The sequence below is a fragment of the Strigops habroptila genome, chromosome 22, assembly GCF_004027225.2.
Source record: "Strigops habroptila isolate Jane chromosome 22, bStrHab1.2.pri, whole genome shotgun sequence".
NCBI classification, from domain to species: Eukaryota; Metazoa; Chordata; class Aves; order Psittaciformes; family Psittacidae; genus Strigops; species Strigops habroptila.
In genome coordinates, this window is record NC_044298.2 from 486,230 (window position 1) to 503,221 (window position 16,992).

General features: G+C 53.7%; 2 protein-coding genes across 5 annotated transcripts; both read right to left on the bottom strand.

Moving 5' to 3' along the window:
• Positions 1-482: 482 nt before the first annotated feature.
• On the bottom strand, positions 483-6,201 carry GOLPH3L (golgi phosphoprotein 3 like). Of its 4 annotated transcripts, XM_030474205.1 has the most exons (6): positions 6,038-6,124; positions 4,912-5,116; positions 2,106-2,237; positions 1,891-2,005; positions 1,002-1,475; positions 483-911 (listed from the first exon to the last, which is right to left on the bottom strand). In XM_030474205.1, the coding sequence occupies exons 2-5, from the start codon at positions 5,089-5,091 to the stop codon at positions 1,048-1,050; spliced, it is 855 nt and encodes a 284-aa protein (XP_030330065.1). In that variant the 5' UTR covers positions 5,092-5,116; positions 6,038-6,124; the 3' UTR covers positions 483-911; positions 1,002-1,047. The 4 variants fall into 4 exon arrangements, with proteins under 4 accessions (XP_030330065.1, XP_030330068.1, XP_030330066.1 ...); XM_030474208.1 differs by having other exon boundaries at positions 483-1,475; positions 6,038-6,201; XM_030474206.1 differs by having other exon boundaries at positions 483-1,475; positions 6,063-6,140.
• Positions 6,202-6,552: 351 nt separating this feature from the next.
• HORMAD1 (HORMA domain containing 1) lies at positions 6,553-15,044 on the bottom strand. The gene is made up of 13 exons (XM_030474202.1): positions 14,823-15,044; positions 14,318-14,462; positions 13,938-14,001; positions 13,652-13,688; positions 13,237-13,257; positions 13,109-13,135; positions 12,152-12,219; positions 11,331-11,482; positions 10,488-10,744; positions 9,734-9,797; positions 9,114-9,190; positions 8,294-8,377; positions 6,553-7,300 (listed from the first exon to the last, which is right to left on the bottom strand). The coding sequence occupies exons 1-13, from the start codon at positions 14,892-14,894 to the stop codon at positions 7,220-7,222; spliced, it is 1,149 nt and encodes a 382-aa protein (XP_030330062.1). The 5' UTR covers positions 14,895-15,044; the 3' UTR covers positions 6,553-7,219.
• Positions 15,045-16,992: the final 1,948 nt, after the last annotated feature.

Here is a 16,992-nt window from a genome sequence, read left to right on the forward strand (position 1 = left end):
GCGATGACATCATACCTGACCAATCAGCGCCCGAGGGGAACGGGGGGGGTGGGCAGAGCGGCGGGGGCGGTGCCTCCGCGGCCACCGGCCAATGGGAAGCGATGTGCTACCACGGGGGCGGAGCCTCCGCGGCTGGAGCGGCCACTGGCCAATGGGAAGCGAGGCGCTACCACGGGGGCGGGGCCAGGGGCGGAGCCTCGGGGCCGGTACCGGGTCCCTGCTCCCGCCCCGCTCCGGGTGCTGCGGAGCCGGGCCCGGGGCAGCGCTCGGGGAGCTGGGAAAGAGCCGCGGGGTGACGGCACCCGCAGCACGGCCCGTTCCCCTCCCGCCCCCGGCCGGGGCTCTTTGCGGGCAGAGCCAGCGCTGGAGCCGTGCGCGCCACCTCCGAGCCCCGCCGCACGGACACCCGGTCAGCGCGGAAAGCAGCGGAACACCCCCACCCGCGGCCCCAACCGGCGGAGTTCAACAGGCAGAACACCTCCTGCTGCTGAGAAATACATTGACAGGAGCTACAGGCGGTGGCGGGGGGGTATAAAAGAGAATCACAGTTCAACCTCCACTAGAAACAGCGGGTGCGTGACGGTGGCACGGCCGGGACCGGCCCCACGGCTCTTGCACGGCTGCTCCTCCGTGGCTCTGCGCTGGGGCGGCCCCAGTGGGCAGCCCCCCCAGTGGGCAGCCCCCAGCCTGCGCCCCACGGGGAGGGATGAGCTCAAAGGCAAGAGGCAGAGGGAGCCGTGGAGGCAGCCGCGGCACAGGCAGCCCCGTTCCCGCAGGCAGAGGCAGGGCTCGGCTCTGCCCCAAGAAGGAAGCCAATGGACCGAGGAGCACAAAGAGCTGCCGCCGTCTCCCCCTGGAAGCACTGGCTGGTGGAGGAGCGAGTGTCCTGTCCACAGAGGTGGGCTTGTACCCTGCAGGGGGGGAAAGAGCAAAACCCCCCGTTATCCCCAAGCGGAGCCCACCGCTGCTGCAGGAACTCTGTGCCCAGAACCCCCCCCGACCTTGTGGCAAGGGGCTGAGGCTGCCCCACATGGTCCTGGGGCTCTTTTAGGACTTATTGAAGGCTGCCAGCACAGCCCACACCATCTCCGTGCCCTTGGCTTTGGCAGCTTCCACCTCAGGGTCCATGTCGAGGAGGTCTTTGGTCCTGTTCATTGCCACGTCGTACTTGTCATCCGCCAGGCTGGCGAACACGTTCTCCAGCACATCCGAGGAGTGGGCCAGCACCAGGAGAGCCAGAGTCCTGCGGTCCATGCGGTGCGGGTCGTTCACCCACCGCTCCAGCACGCTCTCCTGCAGCCTCCGCACCAGGCGCTGCTTCTCGGTGCCGTTGCTGACTGGGTGCGTGGTCATGTCGAAGAGCAGGAAGTTCTGCTTCTCCGTGGTGAGGATGCCCTTCTCCACCAGCGCCTTGGCCACGCGCTCGCGCACGTTCCGCAGCTGGTACTGCAGCTTGAAGGGGTTCCAGGTCTCTCCTGTAGGAGAAGGGACCTTGTTCAACACGGACTTGGCCACCCAACCCCAGCCTGCTTCCAGCCCATCCCTGCTGCAGGAACCCTGCTCCTCGCCTTGGCCTCACTCTGGCTTCTCCCAGTATCCAAGCTGGAAAAGCTCCCTGAGACCACAGGGGGCAGATCCATTGGGACCCCCCCTGTTAACCAGGACACTGGACTCCAGACTCGGGGCTCAGCAAGAAGAGGCAATGGGGAGCAAGGTCCAGCTCTTCCACCCAGCTCCCAGCAAAAACAACCTGGAAAACCATTCTCTGCCCCCACATTCCACCTTCCCTTGCTCCTCTGGCAGTGCTCGGCCCATTTCCAGTGCCCAGCCGTGGGGCAGGGATGGATGACAGGGAGCATCCCAAGGGATAGGGGCTCTAAGCAGCCCTACCAGTGAGCAGCTCTATCCAGGTCTGCACCGATTCTGCAGCCTCCGTGGCCTTGATGTGCCGGAGGGTCTCATCCAGCAGAACGTCCCCGGTGGGCGCATCCGACTTCAGGAGCACCTGGAAGGACAAAGTGGGACGTGAGGCTGGGTGAGGAGCTGCTGCTCCCCATCCTGCAGCACCCGCGGTGCTGAGCCGCCCGGCTCCGGCCCATCGGCACCTTCCTCTCCAGCAGCCTCTTCTTCCTCATGGAGGGCGGCTCCAGGCGGATGCGGCCGCGGAAGGCCAGCTCGATGAGGATGCCGCCGCGCAGGCCTGAGGAGATGCAGTCATTCCAGAAGGAGGTGTAGCCCTGGGAGGAACAGGAAGGAGAGGAGAGAGATGGGAATAGGAGCTCTGTTAGAGCCATTCCCAGCACCTTGAGACCACCCGGCTCCAACCCCCTGCCCCGGGCAGGGACACCTTCCACTAGAGCAGGTTGCTCCAAGCCCCTGTGTCCAACCTGGCCTTGAACACTGCCAGGGATGGGGCATGAATTTCCCACACACAAGTGGGAGGAGAAGATTCCCAGTCAGGGATAAAGGATGGGAAAATCCATCCCATCTCTGCCCCCAGCTCCGGGGCTGGGGTGCAGCACTTGGGGTCCCACCAGCGGGGACCTGGCCCATTCCGCACCCCGGCTGGATGTGTTTGGTGTTTTCCAAGCCTGCTCCAGGACACGGTGCTCATCCCGGGAACCACAAGCTCCAAAATGGGGAAGGCATTTGGCAAAGCAACAAGAAGGTGCAGAGCTCTGGAAAACACAACCCACGAGGAACCAGGAGCTGAATTGGGTTTGGTCCAGAGGGGACGGCAGGAGAGTAGGATAAGGGGGGGGCAGCAGCAAAAAGGGAGGGAATGGCCGCTTCCCACTTCCACTGGGTGAAGTCCTGGGCTAAATCATAGCCAGAGAGATTGGAGCTGGCACCAGGAAGAAGTAAGTGTCTGCACAAGGAAGCCCAGGAATGGTTTGCAGGGAGGGAAATCTCTGTCCCTTGAACATTAAGAACATTCCACTGATGCTTCCCAGAGCTGAGCCTGGTTTGAAGCCAGGGGACAGCCCCTCCATTCCCTTCTTCCACTTGTTCTCTATCCCCTGCTGAGCACAAAGCCGGGTTATTCCAGCTCCGTGGCCGTGGCACCCACACAGGGCACCAGCCCTTGGGTTTCCAGGCCGGCAGCAGGGCTGGGAATGGGAATGGGGCAGGTGCTGTTCGAGATGGGCCCGAGGGAAGAGGGACCCCAATACACCAGAAACACCAGGGCCTGTTCCCAACAACCCCTTCGTTGCTGTTTTCCTCCGGAGAGGAGGAAAGGGAAGGTCCAACCGGACACTGCAGCCAAAGGAGCCCCGTTCCCAAGGGAACAGGCTGGGATCACGCAGCCTCCTACATGGAAGCTCTCAGAGGCTTTAGTGTGGGTGAACTCTGGTCCACAGCGTGTGTTTGCCCAACGCATCTGGCCACCAGCTTGTGCTTGTGCAGCACAGAGAACAGCAAGGAAATGAGAATCCTTATTTGCTTCCTTCACTTCCTTGTGTGGGAAGACAAAGGCACCTTTCATCCCGGCCGTGTCCCGCCTGTGCCCTTCGGGAACCGGTTCTCCAGCAGAGGTGACCGAGGTGTCACCGGGTGGGAGGGCACGTTAGCATCTCCGGGACGTTCTAAGGGGTCTGGAACCACCCAAGTCCAAAGCTCCTGGGTTACTTTCGGGCTCTGGAACCAGGCTGGTGACAGAGGCCAGGCTGGGCTCAGCCAGTTCCTCCTCAGCTGGTCCTTCAATAATGAAATTCCGCTCTGAAATCCTTGGATTTGGCTGAAATTGTGGGGGTTTCCCACGACAGAGCTGGGAAAAGCCAATGGTGGGAGCCCAGCACCAGGTCGCTGCTGCCTCCGTCCTCCTCTGGAGACGAAGGAATGCGGAAAGACAGGACTGGAGAGGGAGAGGTGTGACAAGGGGTTGTTCACATCTATTGAGCTCTCCCAACTTCCTGGTGCCCGAATGACCATTCCCAGCAACACATTAACCAAGCCAAGAACACCAAAGCCAGCCCAGGACAAAGCAGAGCTCCGAGGCTGCTCCCAAACCATGCTGCCACGGTCTCTTACAGCCCTGCTCTCCTGTGACCCCGGTGCAGCTCAGCCCTAGAGCTTATCTGGGTTCCTGGAGCAGGACACCCACAAGCCTCTGTCACTCACAACCTGCAGCTCTTCCCGCCTGGATCTGCGGGAGCGTGGCCCACATCAGGAGCCATGTCCTGAGCAGATCCCGGTGGGAACAAGGCACCAGCTCGCACTAACTCAGCGGCAGCGGGGCAGTTTCCTTTCCTCAGGGTTGGAGACAGGCTCACACGAGTGCTCCTGGAGCTAAACCAACTGGGTTTAAGGTATTCCTCAGCCATTACCAAGCCAAGAAGCGCCTCAGGCAGCTGATGAGCTTCCCCTGGCCTCCAATCCCCCATCTGCTTGACAGGAACAGCAGCACCAGACTCCCCCAAAGAGACCAAGATGATGCTGTGCCTCGTCTACTCTAGTGCCTGCAACAGCGCAGGCCAGAGCCAGGCAGCTCCGAGCACTCAGCACAAGGTTGGCTTCTCCTTTCCCTGCAGCAGAAAGGGTGCTCGGGGTGTTCCTGTGTCCTGGCTGGGGGTTTCAGACAGGGAATTGCTCTTGGGTGAGGGAACAGGACACTGATTGTCTGCTGCACGAGGTGAGGCCCCTTTCACCCCATGCCCCTGGCACAGAACAAACCCACCTCTGCTCTGCCACAAGGGCCCCCTCACCTCCAGCATCTTCTTGCAGTCCCCACGGCAGAGCTGGTGGGGTGGCACTTGGGAGCAAAGCCCAGAGCTCAGTCTCAGCTACAGGTGGAGGCGGTTTGCACTGAACAGGTTGGCTTTGCCCAAGAGGACTCGGAGCATCTCATCCAACCCCGCCTGCTGCTGAGCCCCACGTGCGGCACAGCAGGGCCTGCCTCGGCTGCCTTACCTCCTTGTCCTTCAGCCCCAGGAGCAGCACCTCCTCCATGAGCGTGAGGCGAATGTCTTTGGAGTCGTCGGGGTCCTCATCGTTCAGGTCTCTGTCTGCGGCCGCATCCTCCTCCCCGGTGGGTTTCCTGTCCGTGCTCCTGCCCTCGGCGCGGCGGCTGCGGTGCGTGAGCGTCGTCATCTCCCCCCCGAGCCGAGCTCTGCTCCTGGACACGATGGACACAGCAGCGCTGAGCCCCAGCTCCGGGCAGGCACAGACCAGGGATCCTCGTCCCACCCTTCCCAGGCTGCCTGTGCCAGTCACGGGTAGGGAGCAGCCGCTGTCACCCAACAGCGTGCTTAGAGCCATGGAGTCAACCGGCTTGGAAGAGACCTTTCAGCTCATCCAGTCCCAACTGCCAAGGCCACCACTGCCCCATGGCACTGAGGCCTCGGCTACACGGGGTGTGAACACTTGCAGGGCCGGTGACTCCAGCCCTGCCCTGGGCAGCCTGTTCTAATGCCTGAGCACCCTCTGGGGAAGGAATTGTTCCTCATCTCCACCTAACCCTGCCCTGGTGCAGCTTGAGGCTGTTTCCTCTTGTCCCGTCCCTTGTTTCTTGGGAGCAGAGACCAGCCCCCTCCTGGCTCCATCCTCCTGTCAGGCAGTTGCAGAGAGCGATAAGGTCCCCCCTGAGCCTTCTCTTCTCCAGACTAAACCCCCCCAGGTCCCTCAGCCATTCCTCATCACACTTGTGCTCCAGGCCCTGCACCAGCCCCATTGCCCTCCTCTGGCCCCGCTGCAGCACCTCAATGTCTCTCTTGGAGTGAGGGGCCCAGAACTGACACAGGATTCGAGGTGCAGCCTCACCAGTGCCCAGCGCTGGAGGGGATGGGACGGGGGGGCAGCCCCGGGCCGCAGCACAGGCGGGTCCCACACGGGGACACGGGGCGCAGGACCCGGGCACGGCCCGTCCTCACCTCGCAGCGCTGGGAACACGCTGCGGCCGCAGCCCCGAACCTCCCGGAGCCCCCGCACCCAGCGCGGCGGGACCCGGGGGTGCGGGGGGGTGCCCGGGCCCGTCCCCGCACGGGGCTCCAGCGCTGCGGGACAAGCGCCGCGCTCAGCGCCCCCCCCCCGAGCTTACCCTGCCCGGCGGGTCCTTCCCGAGCCTGCCCCGCTCCTTCCACCGCGGTCAAACTTCGGGGGCCGGCCGGAGGAAACGCTTCCTGGTGGGGCCGGGGCGGGCGGGAGCGGCCGGCGGCTTCCTGCGCTCCGGGAACGCGGGCGAATGGGAACCCGCACGGCCCCGGGGCCTCCAATGAGCGCGGCCGGAGGGGTGGGAGCTCCCGGCCTCCTCCTCCTTCTCCTCCTTTTCTTCCTCCTCTATCCCCTCTTCCTCGGTCGCCCCGTCGTGCCCAAGCGACCGCTAAAGAAACGCCAGAGCAACGGAGACGTTCAGACCGTTTTAATGGAGGAATGATAAAAAGACATTCTGCGTTTCAAAGCCAAAAACCGTCCGGAAACGTTCGGCTATTCCCACCTGAAGGCGGCGGCAGCTCCGCGCAGAGACAGCTTCAAGTCATGGACAGCCAAGGGAAAAGGACATTGTTTGTTAGGGAAAGGCAAAGTGCCGCGTCCGGCTGCCCAGGGAAGCGTTCGAAGTGCACACATAAGTAATCCTCCACCGTTCTAACAGAGCCGCAGCTGAACGCTTTGTAATGACACGTAAATAGATCCCATCACATCTGTACAGCCGTTCTGGCATGAAATATGGAAGTGGAGGTGTGAAGAAAGCTGCTTACTGGAGTGTGGTGCCTTCAGGCTGGCAGAAATGAGCCCCCCAAGTGCCCCAGCAGCAAAAGCAGAACATGTAACAGCGCTGAAAGTGAACCCGAGCTTGAATGAACCCAGGACTTGAGGGGGTTTGAGCCCCACGAGGCAGGTTCCGGACAAGGAGTTCCTCAGCTTTGAAACAGAGCCCAAAGTTCCTGGTGAAACCTTGTGGGTGATGAACCTCCCACAGTCACCATCAGAGCGTACCAGGTTACAAGCAGGAGTTAAATCCCCAACTCACCTTGGAACAAGTTCTCCCAGTAGTCACCCACCTTTTGTCTTTCCTGATGGGATACAACCTCCTCTGAAAAGTAACTTCTGATTTCTTCACCTGGGCTTCTTGACAGGCTTTTTCCTTTTCAAAACTGTCCATTTTGACTACAAACAGAACCCAAAAGATCCCTACAAGATATTGAAATAGGAACATTCACATTCAACAACAACGTGGAAGTGGCGTGGAGAACTCTGTGAACAACCAGCTGGACACGGGCATCTAGAACTGCTCCTTTGGTTCACTGATCTTCCTCCTTTTTGGCAGCACGTCTTGGCTGGATGAGAGCTCAAACTGATGAACCTGCCAAGGGAGAACAATCCCTGGGTCACAGGGTGCTGCACAGCTCCATGGCATTAGCAAGTGGAACCTGGGAAAAGCCCACCCTGACCCGGCTGCATCAAGAGCTGCATTGAGCATCTGGCTTCATCCTGCTACGACCTGGTCCCTGTGCAGAGGTGCTAAGCCTGGAGAAACATCTGGATACTCTTTGCTGGCAGAACTGACCCTCCCTCTGAACTCCTGAAGGCAGGCTGGGATGTATTTATGCTGTTAGAGCAGGAACTCCTGTGTCACAGGGTGCCCGGAGAAGCTGTGGCTGCCCCATCCCTGGCAGTGTTCAAGGCCAGGTTGGACACAGGGGCTTGGAGCAACCTGCTCTAGTGGAAGGTGTCCCTGCCCGTGGCAGGGGTTGGAGCTGGAGGAGCTGGGGTTCTGTGATTCCATGGAGGCAACACAACTGAAGCCTAGTGCCACGAGCAGCCAGAAGCCAACTGCAAATGGGGCAGAAGCAGGCAGCAGGAGCACCCTGCACCACCAGGAGGGTGCTCAGCATCACACCGAGCTGCCTGCCCGAGTTTTAGCCAGTTATTTGCCTTGCATACGTGTGAAAAGGTGGCAGTTCAGCCTTTAGCTCTGCTGGGCTTTGGGTTATTTAAGGCTGTGGTTAAATTCTAGTATTAAGTTCATTAAACCCCCTTAGTTTTCATAACGCAGACAGTAAACATAGAGCAGGATGGGGCTTTTCCTCCACGTCAGGGAATAAATGCATCCTCCAGAAGATCTAACCAGCCCTAACACATCTTTCTCAGCCTGTGTTAACTGCATCAACACTCGGCTTCTAGCTCTTTGGAACAGATGATTTATTTTTGGATCCTAAGAATCCAAACGTGTTGAATTTCATGGGAATTGCAGAAGTGATGAGAATCCCATTCTGTCCGTGGGAAATGTATTGAAGCTTAAGAGGTTTATTCACCCTTTGGAACAGAGAAAGAACAGCAACAGAACAGTACTAACAGTGCTGGCCTGGAATATCTTTCCGCTCCTTGTCCTGCTCTCTGACACATTAAGTTGAGATGTTTTACTGGCCAAATGATCCACCTAAAATCAGAAGAGAGATGTGTCCTTGAGACAGCAGTAAATCTACCTGTATCTTAGAGGCTACAGCAGGGTTCAGTGCTGCAGCACGCACAGAGCTCTGTCTCTGCTCCCCACTGCTTAAGCTGAAATTGAAATACAGGAGTATTTAAATCCTCAATCATACCCACTGAAGTCACCAGCACTATTTACAGCTGAAGGTGTCAAAGAGCCCTGTCAGAGAAAAGCAGCAGTTATTTTGATCCCTAAGTCACTCACAGTTACCTGGGCTGATGCTTTTGTAAGATCTCTTAAGGACCTGTGGTTGAAGTCATCCTCCACCTTTAAATTAAACCACCTTGCTACATGCAGGGACAGAGCCCGAGTCAGAAACCTGCTTTTTAACAACCTTTCGACATGTTTGGGTCTGGCAGAACGAGCAGAGCCATTTCTGTTGGGCAGAGTGTTTAGCTAATGCAGTTTAGAAACAGGAGAATTGCATTCCCAGTTCTCCTACCAACAGCCAGACCATCTGCTCGCTGTGAAAGCTGCCTCACAGAGCAACAGCCTTTTGGTGCTGCTTCAGAATATGAGCAGGTTTTGTGAAACACCAGCAAGTAAAAGGTAAAGGCATTTTACTGCTGAAAATACTGGTGTAAATTACCCTTTAGCAGCTTCCCTATTAATTACTCCAAGTAGGAAAGAAGCTTTACAAAAGCTCTAGTGGAAGTTTTAACAAGCCAGGATGGAGTTTTCATACCTGAGGATTAGAAACATACAGATTCTGGTTCCCTCCAGTCTTTTTCACTTCATCTTCCTCACAAGTTAAGTGTGGTTCTGCGAAAGAGTTGCATAAGCACAGCGTTGACAACACACTCAGAGCCTCTCAGCACTGCTCTTTGCCACCAGGACACTTTGGAAGTGCAGGGAATGGGTTCTTCAGAGGGCTCAAATTCTCTGTGTGCAAGTTGGTAACTCCACCAAGCACTGCACCCTCTTACATCTTCAGCATTCAGGGATTTCCTACCACAGTCATAAAGATGCTCATGCTAAGTAGTAGATTTACACACAGGATCTTTGGAAAAGTGGGCTTGATCCCCAAACTCCTTTATAGACTGGACAGCTAAAGGCTGGTCTATGCTGGGAATTGCTTCCAAGATTTAAAACCTAAACACCTCACGAGCCCATTTTTACCCTGTGGGGCCACTGTGGCACAGCCTGTGCTGCCTCCGAGCCCACCACCAGCAGATGCTCCCAGTTTGGGACCAAACACAACCCAAGGGAGCAGCTCCTGGAGCTACAGTTCCCTTGTCACTGCCTGCAGCTGCAGGAAACAGAGGCACAACCTGAAGGGACTTGACAAATCCACAGAAACGTTACCTTGAGCTTCTGAACTCCTCACATTATTCCTATCTCCCTCTTTGTTATCCAGGATGGGATTTTCCTAGATGAAGAAAAAGGACTATCATTTACTGCAGACAAAGCAGGAAGAGGGGTTGTACTCAGATGCTCTGCGCCAGAGCTTTCCAGGGATTCTCAGTGGAGCAAACTGCTCTGAAGTGATTTCATCGGACATGGAATGTGCAGAGCAGCTCAGCATTCTCTCATTAGTAACGAACCACACATTTAATTCAACCACCAAGAAAAACACCTGTAAAAAGTACTCCAGTTGTGGCTGCCTGGATGTATAGTGCTGCACTAAAAGATCCCAGAGCACATTTATTGCCAGCCAAAACTCTGGCTGGAGCAGCTCACTTGGGACTGCAACGGGACAGCTTCAGGGAGGCTTCCCTGGGTCCTGGGCTGCTTGTTCAGCTCCACACGCTGGTACCCACAGCACGAAGCTGCTCCTCTGCTCCTCTCTAGTCTCGCAGAGACACAACCACCAACAGCAGTGCTGCTGCTGGGCATTCTGCAGGTGCCCTTGTTCAATACTGCTTTGACAAGGACACATTCTAACTGGAGCAGTCAAATTCAAGCAACAAATGTACTGAAGACATGAGCTTGGTTAAATACATCTGGAAACCCAGAGGTTTTTATTAATGTTAGAGCGAGACACGCAGTGACTCCATCAATGGTCTTTCTCTAGGTTATAACCCACAGAACAAGCCACACGGAACATGTGTGCTCTTACAGTCATGTCGTGGTTCTCCTCTTCTGGATCATCCCTGTCCACTCGGATCATCTGGAGAGGCATATTGGTCTCTCCACTCTTCAGGATGCTTTTATCAACGTTTTCCATTCGTTGTTTTTCAGTTGTCACTTTAACTTTCAGCATATGAAAAGGCGTTGGCACTTCACCCACGTTCAGATACATGGGCTCCCCTTCAAATATCATCCCCTCACATTCACCTTCCTTAAACCCAGGGGGTTGGTAATCAGGTGGTGTAACTGCAGGAAAGGATTCATTAAATGTGTTAGAATGAAACACAGTCTTGTAAAATGTATTTCTGTGTGGCAAGAGGACTTTTCTCCTTTACATACAAAGAGCTACTAAATAAATGCATGGGGAGCAGAGGATAACCACTATTCAATGTGTACTAAGTTCTTTTTCCCCCTACACTACAGGCAAAACCCCATTAAAGCCATTTGAAACAGTTAAATATGGAAAGAGATGAGCTTGAGGCTCTGATTTTTCATTGTAAAGCAACGTAAAGTAATACTTTCTGAAAGCAGAGCTAGCCATTTAAATAGTGATCCCAACTGGCAAACGTGTTACATCTTGGCACACTCAGGAAAACTCTGTTTTAAAGTGCACTGAAATCCTGCTCCAGCAAAGTCAGTGACAACCTCGTGTTCCTACAGTGATCAAATCCATCCCCTTTGGATTTTTGAGTGTCATCAGAAACAGACACAAGCGAAATAACATCATTAACAAGTCCCACCATCCATAAAGATCATACATGGAAAGATTTCTCGGAATTGCTTTCCACTGTGTGAACAGAGCTGAGGAATCAGGGTAAGATGGAAACGTTACCTTCATCATAATAGAACAGCTTCATAGTCAGGCAAACATCATTTGGTAAGGGGCTGAGGTTCTGCATCAGAACGTAGATCTTGCGGATGAGGAGGATGCTGGCTTTCTTGGTGTCTGCACAGGTGATGGTGGAGTTATTCCTGATGTCCTTACTAAAAACGAACAAAGTAGTCAGAGTTTAACACACCAAGCTCTTTCCAACAGTAAGATACATGAGTAACAGACTATGAGTGTCCGAAGCAGACATACAGGCACTGCAACTCCTCATGCTAAGTGACCTGTGTGTTCTCTGCCCTTTGGAGAGCCAAGCCTGAGGCAGGGGCATCCTGAAAGCATTGTGGTTCAGCATGTGTGACCAACTGCTGCATTTTACATTACACAGTGCTTAAACAATACCAGGGAGGAAAGGAAAGAGGGAGGAAAGGAAAGAGGGAGGAAAGGAGAAAAGGAGGAACTTTTGAAAGCCCCAATTCTATGACATCTCACATCCTTGCTTTCCCTTAAGTAACACTATTGCCTCTGACAAGAATGGTTACTGGTAAGAGAACACATTCCAATGCTAAACATCTCACCCTCCACACTTGAAATATCTTAAAGAACCTGCTCAGAGTGTTGGACTCCGACACCAAGAATCATCTTTTGAGCGGATGTCGAAAAACATCCCCTGCCAAAACGCTTCATTGCATTTGAAGTCTAAGCTGACAACACCTGGTGATACGACGAGTCTTAAGAGCCAGCATGAAAAAAGGAAACACCAAAGAGATCAACTGTCCAGTTTTTACGTGCAGGTGTAAAAGCAGAGCAGATCCCGGGGGCAGTACCTGCTGAAGTCCAGGAGGGGCCCGTTGTGGGTGTACTTGAATTTGAAGTGGTAACACTCAGTGATGGTCTGCAAGCAAAGGCAGGGATTAGTGAGCAACCCGCTCCGAGGCAAACTGCTGCTGGCTGGTAACTGCTGCTTCACCTGAGGCCGCCCCAACTCCTGGCTCTGCCGCTCCCAGGCACCCAGTACAGCTTCCTTCACAGCACTGATGTGTGTAACTGCCACCACACAAAACCGAGGGGCTACGCTTCCCAGGAATTTCTACATTTCCCAGGAATCACCATGAGAAAATATTCTGAAACATCAGCTGAAGTTTTTAGGATAAAATATTGATCCCAATTCATGTGAACGGTAAGTACTACTGCTTGGATCCACATACGAACGGTAAGTACTACTGCTTGGATCCACATACGAACGGTAAGTACTACTGCTTGGATCCACATATGAACGGTAAGTACTACTGCTTGGATCCACATATGAACGGTAAGTACTACTGCTTGGATCCACATATGAACGGTAAGTACTACTGCTTGGATCCACATATGAACGGTAAGTACTACTGCTTGTATCCATCATATGAATGGTAAGTACTACTGCTTGGATCCACATATGAACGGTAAGTACTACTGCTTGGATCCACATATGAACGGTAAGTACTACTGCTTGTATCCATCATATGAATGGTAAGTACTACTGCTTGGATCCACCATATGAATGGTAAGTACTACTGCTTGGATCCACATATGAATGGTAAGTACTACTGCTTGTATCCGTCATGAATGGTAAGTACTACTGCTTGTATCCACATATGAATGGTTAAGTACCACTGCTTGTATCCACATATGAATGGTAAGTACTACTGCTTGGATCCACATATGAATGCTAAGTACTACTGTTTGTATACACATTTCACTATATCCATACTATATCCAGTAAAATACTCCAGCAGATTTACCTGAGGATCTTCTGGATGGGTATAGACCTGTATTTTTAAAGTAAAGAGAAAAAGCAGAGTCAGATGTGGACACCTCTCTAAGCATCTACCTTAACCAACCATGTACCTTACTTTCCAGAGATACTCACTGCCAGGACAATCATTCTGAGCTGTTGGAAACATGAGGAAAGAAAAAGAACATTAAATGTATTCCCTAGCTCGCTTCTGCTTGCCAAGCTGTTCTGCTTCTCTAGCTCTGGAAACCAACAGAGACAACTAAGGCCTGTTTTGAAGGGAAACCTCTTTCTATGCTCAACTCCTTCTCTCTTTCAGAAAGGACTTAGCAACTGGCAGAAGAAAATGCCCACGTAGCCCTGACGTTAAGTGTTTGCTTACACAGAATATGATCCCAAGACGGGGATGCACCCACACTGTAGCTGTTTTAACACGTTAAAGCACAGCTATTCCCTAACCAGAAAGTCCTGTAACTGCACTGCAGCTCACGGATTTGGATCAATGAATGCTTCAATACATTGAAAATAGCTAAATGATAGAAGGACTTACGTATTTCTTCTGCAAGGCATCGTAGCATCCTAACATCCTGCAAAAAGCAAATGATATTGTCCATCTAATCTCCATGTGCTTTGCTTCTAACTAACTAAAATGGTCCCACCCCTACTAAAAATGGACTTGCTGTTTCAAGCGACATTGCCACCCCTGCCCTAAAAGCACTGCCTGCTCTGCTGTTCACTCACAGCAAGGCAACTGTACTATCTGCAACCAGCCACAAAGCTTCCTTTCAGAGCTGCCACGCGGTGGAAGTGTTCCAGATGCCCAGAAATCAACGTACCATTTCACCAGCTGAGTGGAGCCAGGACAGTTCTTGTCTTCCCTCAGGATTTTGACACAGACATCTCCAAAAAAGCAGAATGAATCCATGCACAGTTACTTGGGACAAAACGGAACTACATTGCTAAGAGAGTAAAGCTCATTCCCTAAAAGCATCTACCAAAAGCAGACTCAAATCAGCATCACCAATAGGTGTAGGCACAGTTTTAATTGCTGAGTCAGCATCACCATTAGCAACTCTTAATGTATTAGTGAAGTTTCCATCCCAGCCACTGAAAATGGCCATTACATTAAGACCAAGTGGCTTCAAAAGCACTCAGTAACTTCTTAGCAACCCTTTGACAATAGATTTTGCAAAGCAGCATGAAACCAGCCTGTTACCATCCATATATCTTGTTCTGTAGGCGCTTTCAGGAAAGATGCCTCTCAGGTATGTAATGCAGGACACTGCTACTGCCAGGAGCCTCTTCACCAGCATCAGGGACTGCTGCTCAGTGGCTATTTTGGTAGGAAACACAACTGCGCTCTGAAAGAGAACAAACTAAGTTCATCTCTGCCCACATCCAACCTGGACAGGCTGCAATCTGGTCCAGTGCTGGCTTAGCATTTGAATTCAACACAAAAGTATCACTTTTGCCATTTATAAAGGGAAGCAGATTCCTAACACTTGCTGTATTCAGGTCACAGCTGATTTCTACCAAGTGCACAAGCACAAACTCAAACTCTTCTGCTATGCTATCTTTGCTTGTAGTTAAAAGATGGAATTAACTGTAATTTTCAAGTGAAGCAGCACTGCACAGCGCCCGGGGGCACTATTTCAGCTGCTGTTCCCTGACTTTTCCAGTTCAAACAACATCCTGTGCCGAGATACACATGGAAATCATACCGCACAGTTCCTTTGCTTCTGAGCAGTTGCCATCTCGCGGATACTCTTCTGTCTGTTAATGAAACACTGCATTAACACGTGTCTGTCCCTTCACAAGGACACAGAAGCCCAGACCGCAGCTATTCGCCTTTAATACCTGAACCCACAAACACTTCTTGCGCAATTAACCTGTTATCAGCTCAAACCAACACTGAGGTGCTGGAGGTGCCATCCCTGGAAGCGTTCACACCCCGTGTACATGAAGCCCTCAGTGCCATGGGTTAGCAGTGCCCTTGGCAGCGCTGGGGAGTGGTTGGACTTGATGAGCTTAAAAGGTCTTTTCCAACCCAGTTGATTCCATGGTTCTATTTCCAAAGGACCCTACGAAGAGGCTTTCCACATTGAAGCCACTTCCAGCCAAAGCTCAGCAGAAGCTTTAGAAAGCATCTCCAAGGCTTGGGCTGTTTCCCTCTGCAAATTAAATGGGGAAGGAGACCCCTCCAGAGCTATTCTTTTTATTGAGCCATGTTATCATTAAGCCTTTAACCCTCGGCACCATGACATGAACCTTCTCACCACCTCTATAAACAGCCCACCACATGCCTACACGGTCTTACAAGTAGGGGGACAGCTCTGGACCACGCAGGGCATGGAGCTCCCCTCAGGTGAGCCTCCACACCCCCGCCTGCTGCATGGCCGAGCTCTGTGAGGAACACAGCGAGAGGCCAGCCCCTCCGCGGCACCATTCCCCTCAGGAAAAGCCACCTGCCTCCTCAGGGTATAAGGGGCACCCACAGAAGGGAAAGCGGCCCCAGCGGGAGCGCGGAAAGACCCAGACCCCGCCGCCGCGCTGAGGAGCCGGACACTGCGCGCAGCGCCGCCGCGCCTCCGCTTTTATAGCGCACGGGGCCGTGTGCAAAGAGTGGGGCGGGAGCGGCCGCCGCGAGCCGTGCGCACCGCGCGCCCCCCCTCCCCCCCCTCCCCCCTTGCGCACAATATGGTGGTGGGGGGGGGGGCGTTAGAGTGATGAGTTGATGCGGTCTCAGCGCATTTAAACGCAAAAGTGACTCACAGCATCAGTTGTTCACTTAAAACCTTCTATGTGTGGGGACAAAACCGTCCTCTGATCATCTGGTTGACCAGTGTGCTGTGCCCCTTAAGCACTTTGCCCTGTTGGGAGGCGCAGCATGAGGTGATCCTGTGGGAACAGGACGGTGACTCTTTCACTCGCTCCCAACCGTACACACAACCGCATCTGCGGCTCCCCGCGGGGCTCCTGCTCTGCTGAGCCCTCCGGGGATGGGGACTGCTCCTGGGGGTGCCCGTGATCCCAGCGCAGGGTGCCACAGCCTGGCCTGGAGCTTCCCTGGAGGTACGAGCTCAATGTGAGAGAACAGCGAGGAGCTGCAGCAAGGAAAGCCACTGGGAGCATAGAATGACAGCATCAACCAGGGCGGAAAAGACCTTTCAGCTCATCCAGTCCAACCATTCCCCAGCACTAAGGCCGCCACTAACCCATGGCACTGTGCTCTGAACTACAGAGGTGACAAAACTCCTCCTCGCACTGAGCCAGTGTTGTCAGGAATCCCCTCAGAGAACATTTGTTCAGGATGGTGCTGAAGAGCTGAGGTTGGGATGGCTGGAGAAGCTTTTGGAGAGGAAAAAAACCCAACCCAAACCATTACAAAGAGCACAGTCTTCTGTGTTTCTATCAGTGACTATCACTTGAGCTACTACAGCGATGGGCAATGCACCAGCTCTTAAGATAGCTTCGCAAGTTGGCGTCTCCAGTGTGAGTCATGACTCCCTCAGGCAGCTCAGGGGGTCTGGGCTCTGGTTCTGGATAAAATAAACCTATTGAACAAAGAGCATCTGCTCAAGCTGAAGGTGTGGGAAGGGACCGTGGTTTGTGAGAGGTTTCCCACCTGAAAACCATCCTTTTCTTTGTTAGCAAGAAGAATTCCCCGTGTCACAGGGGTAGCAAGAGGCCAAAGCCGAGCATCCTGCGTCTGGGCTGTAGGAGAAGGGAGGTGAAGCAGTTTGTGAGAGGTACCTACCTGCGGGAGCAGCACCAGTGACAAAGGGCCAGCTGGAATTCCCTCTGCCACCTCTTCCTGCTCCAGATCCCACACACGGGGCGTTCGGACAGTCAAACTCATCTTTATTTCTACCACTCCATCAGCAATGCACA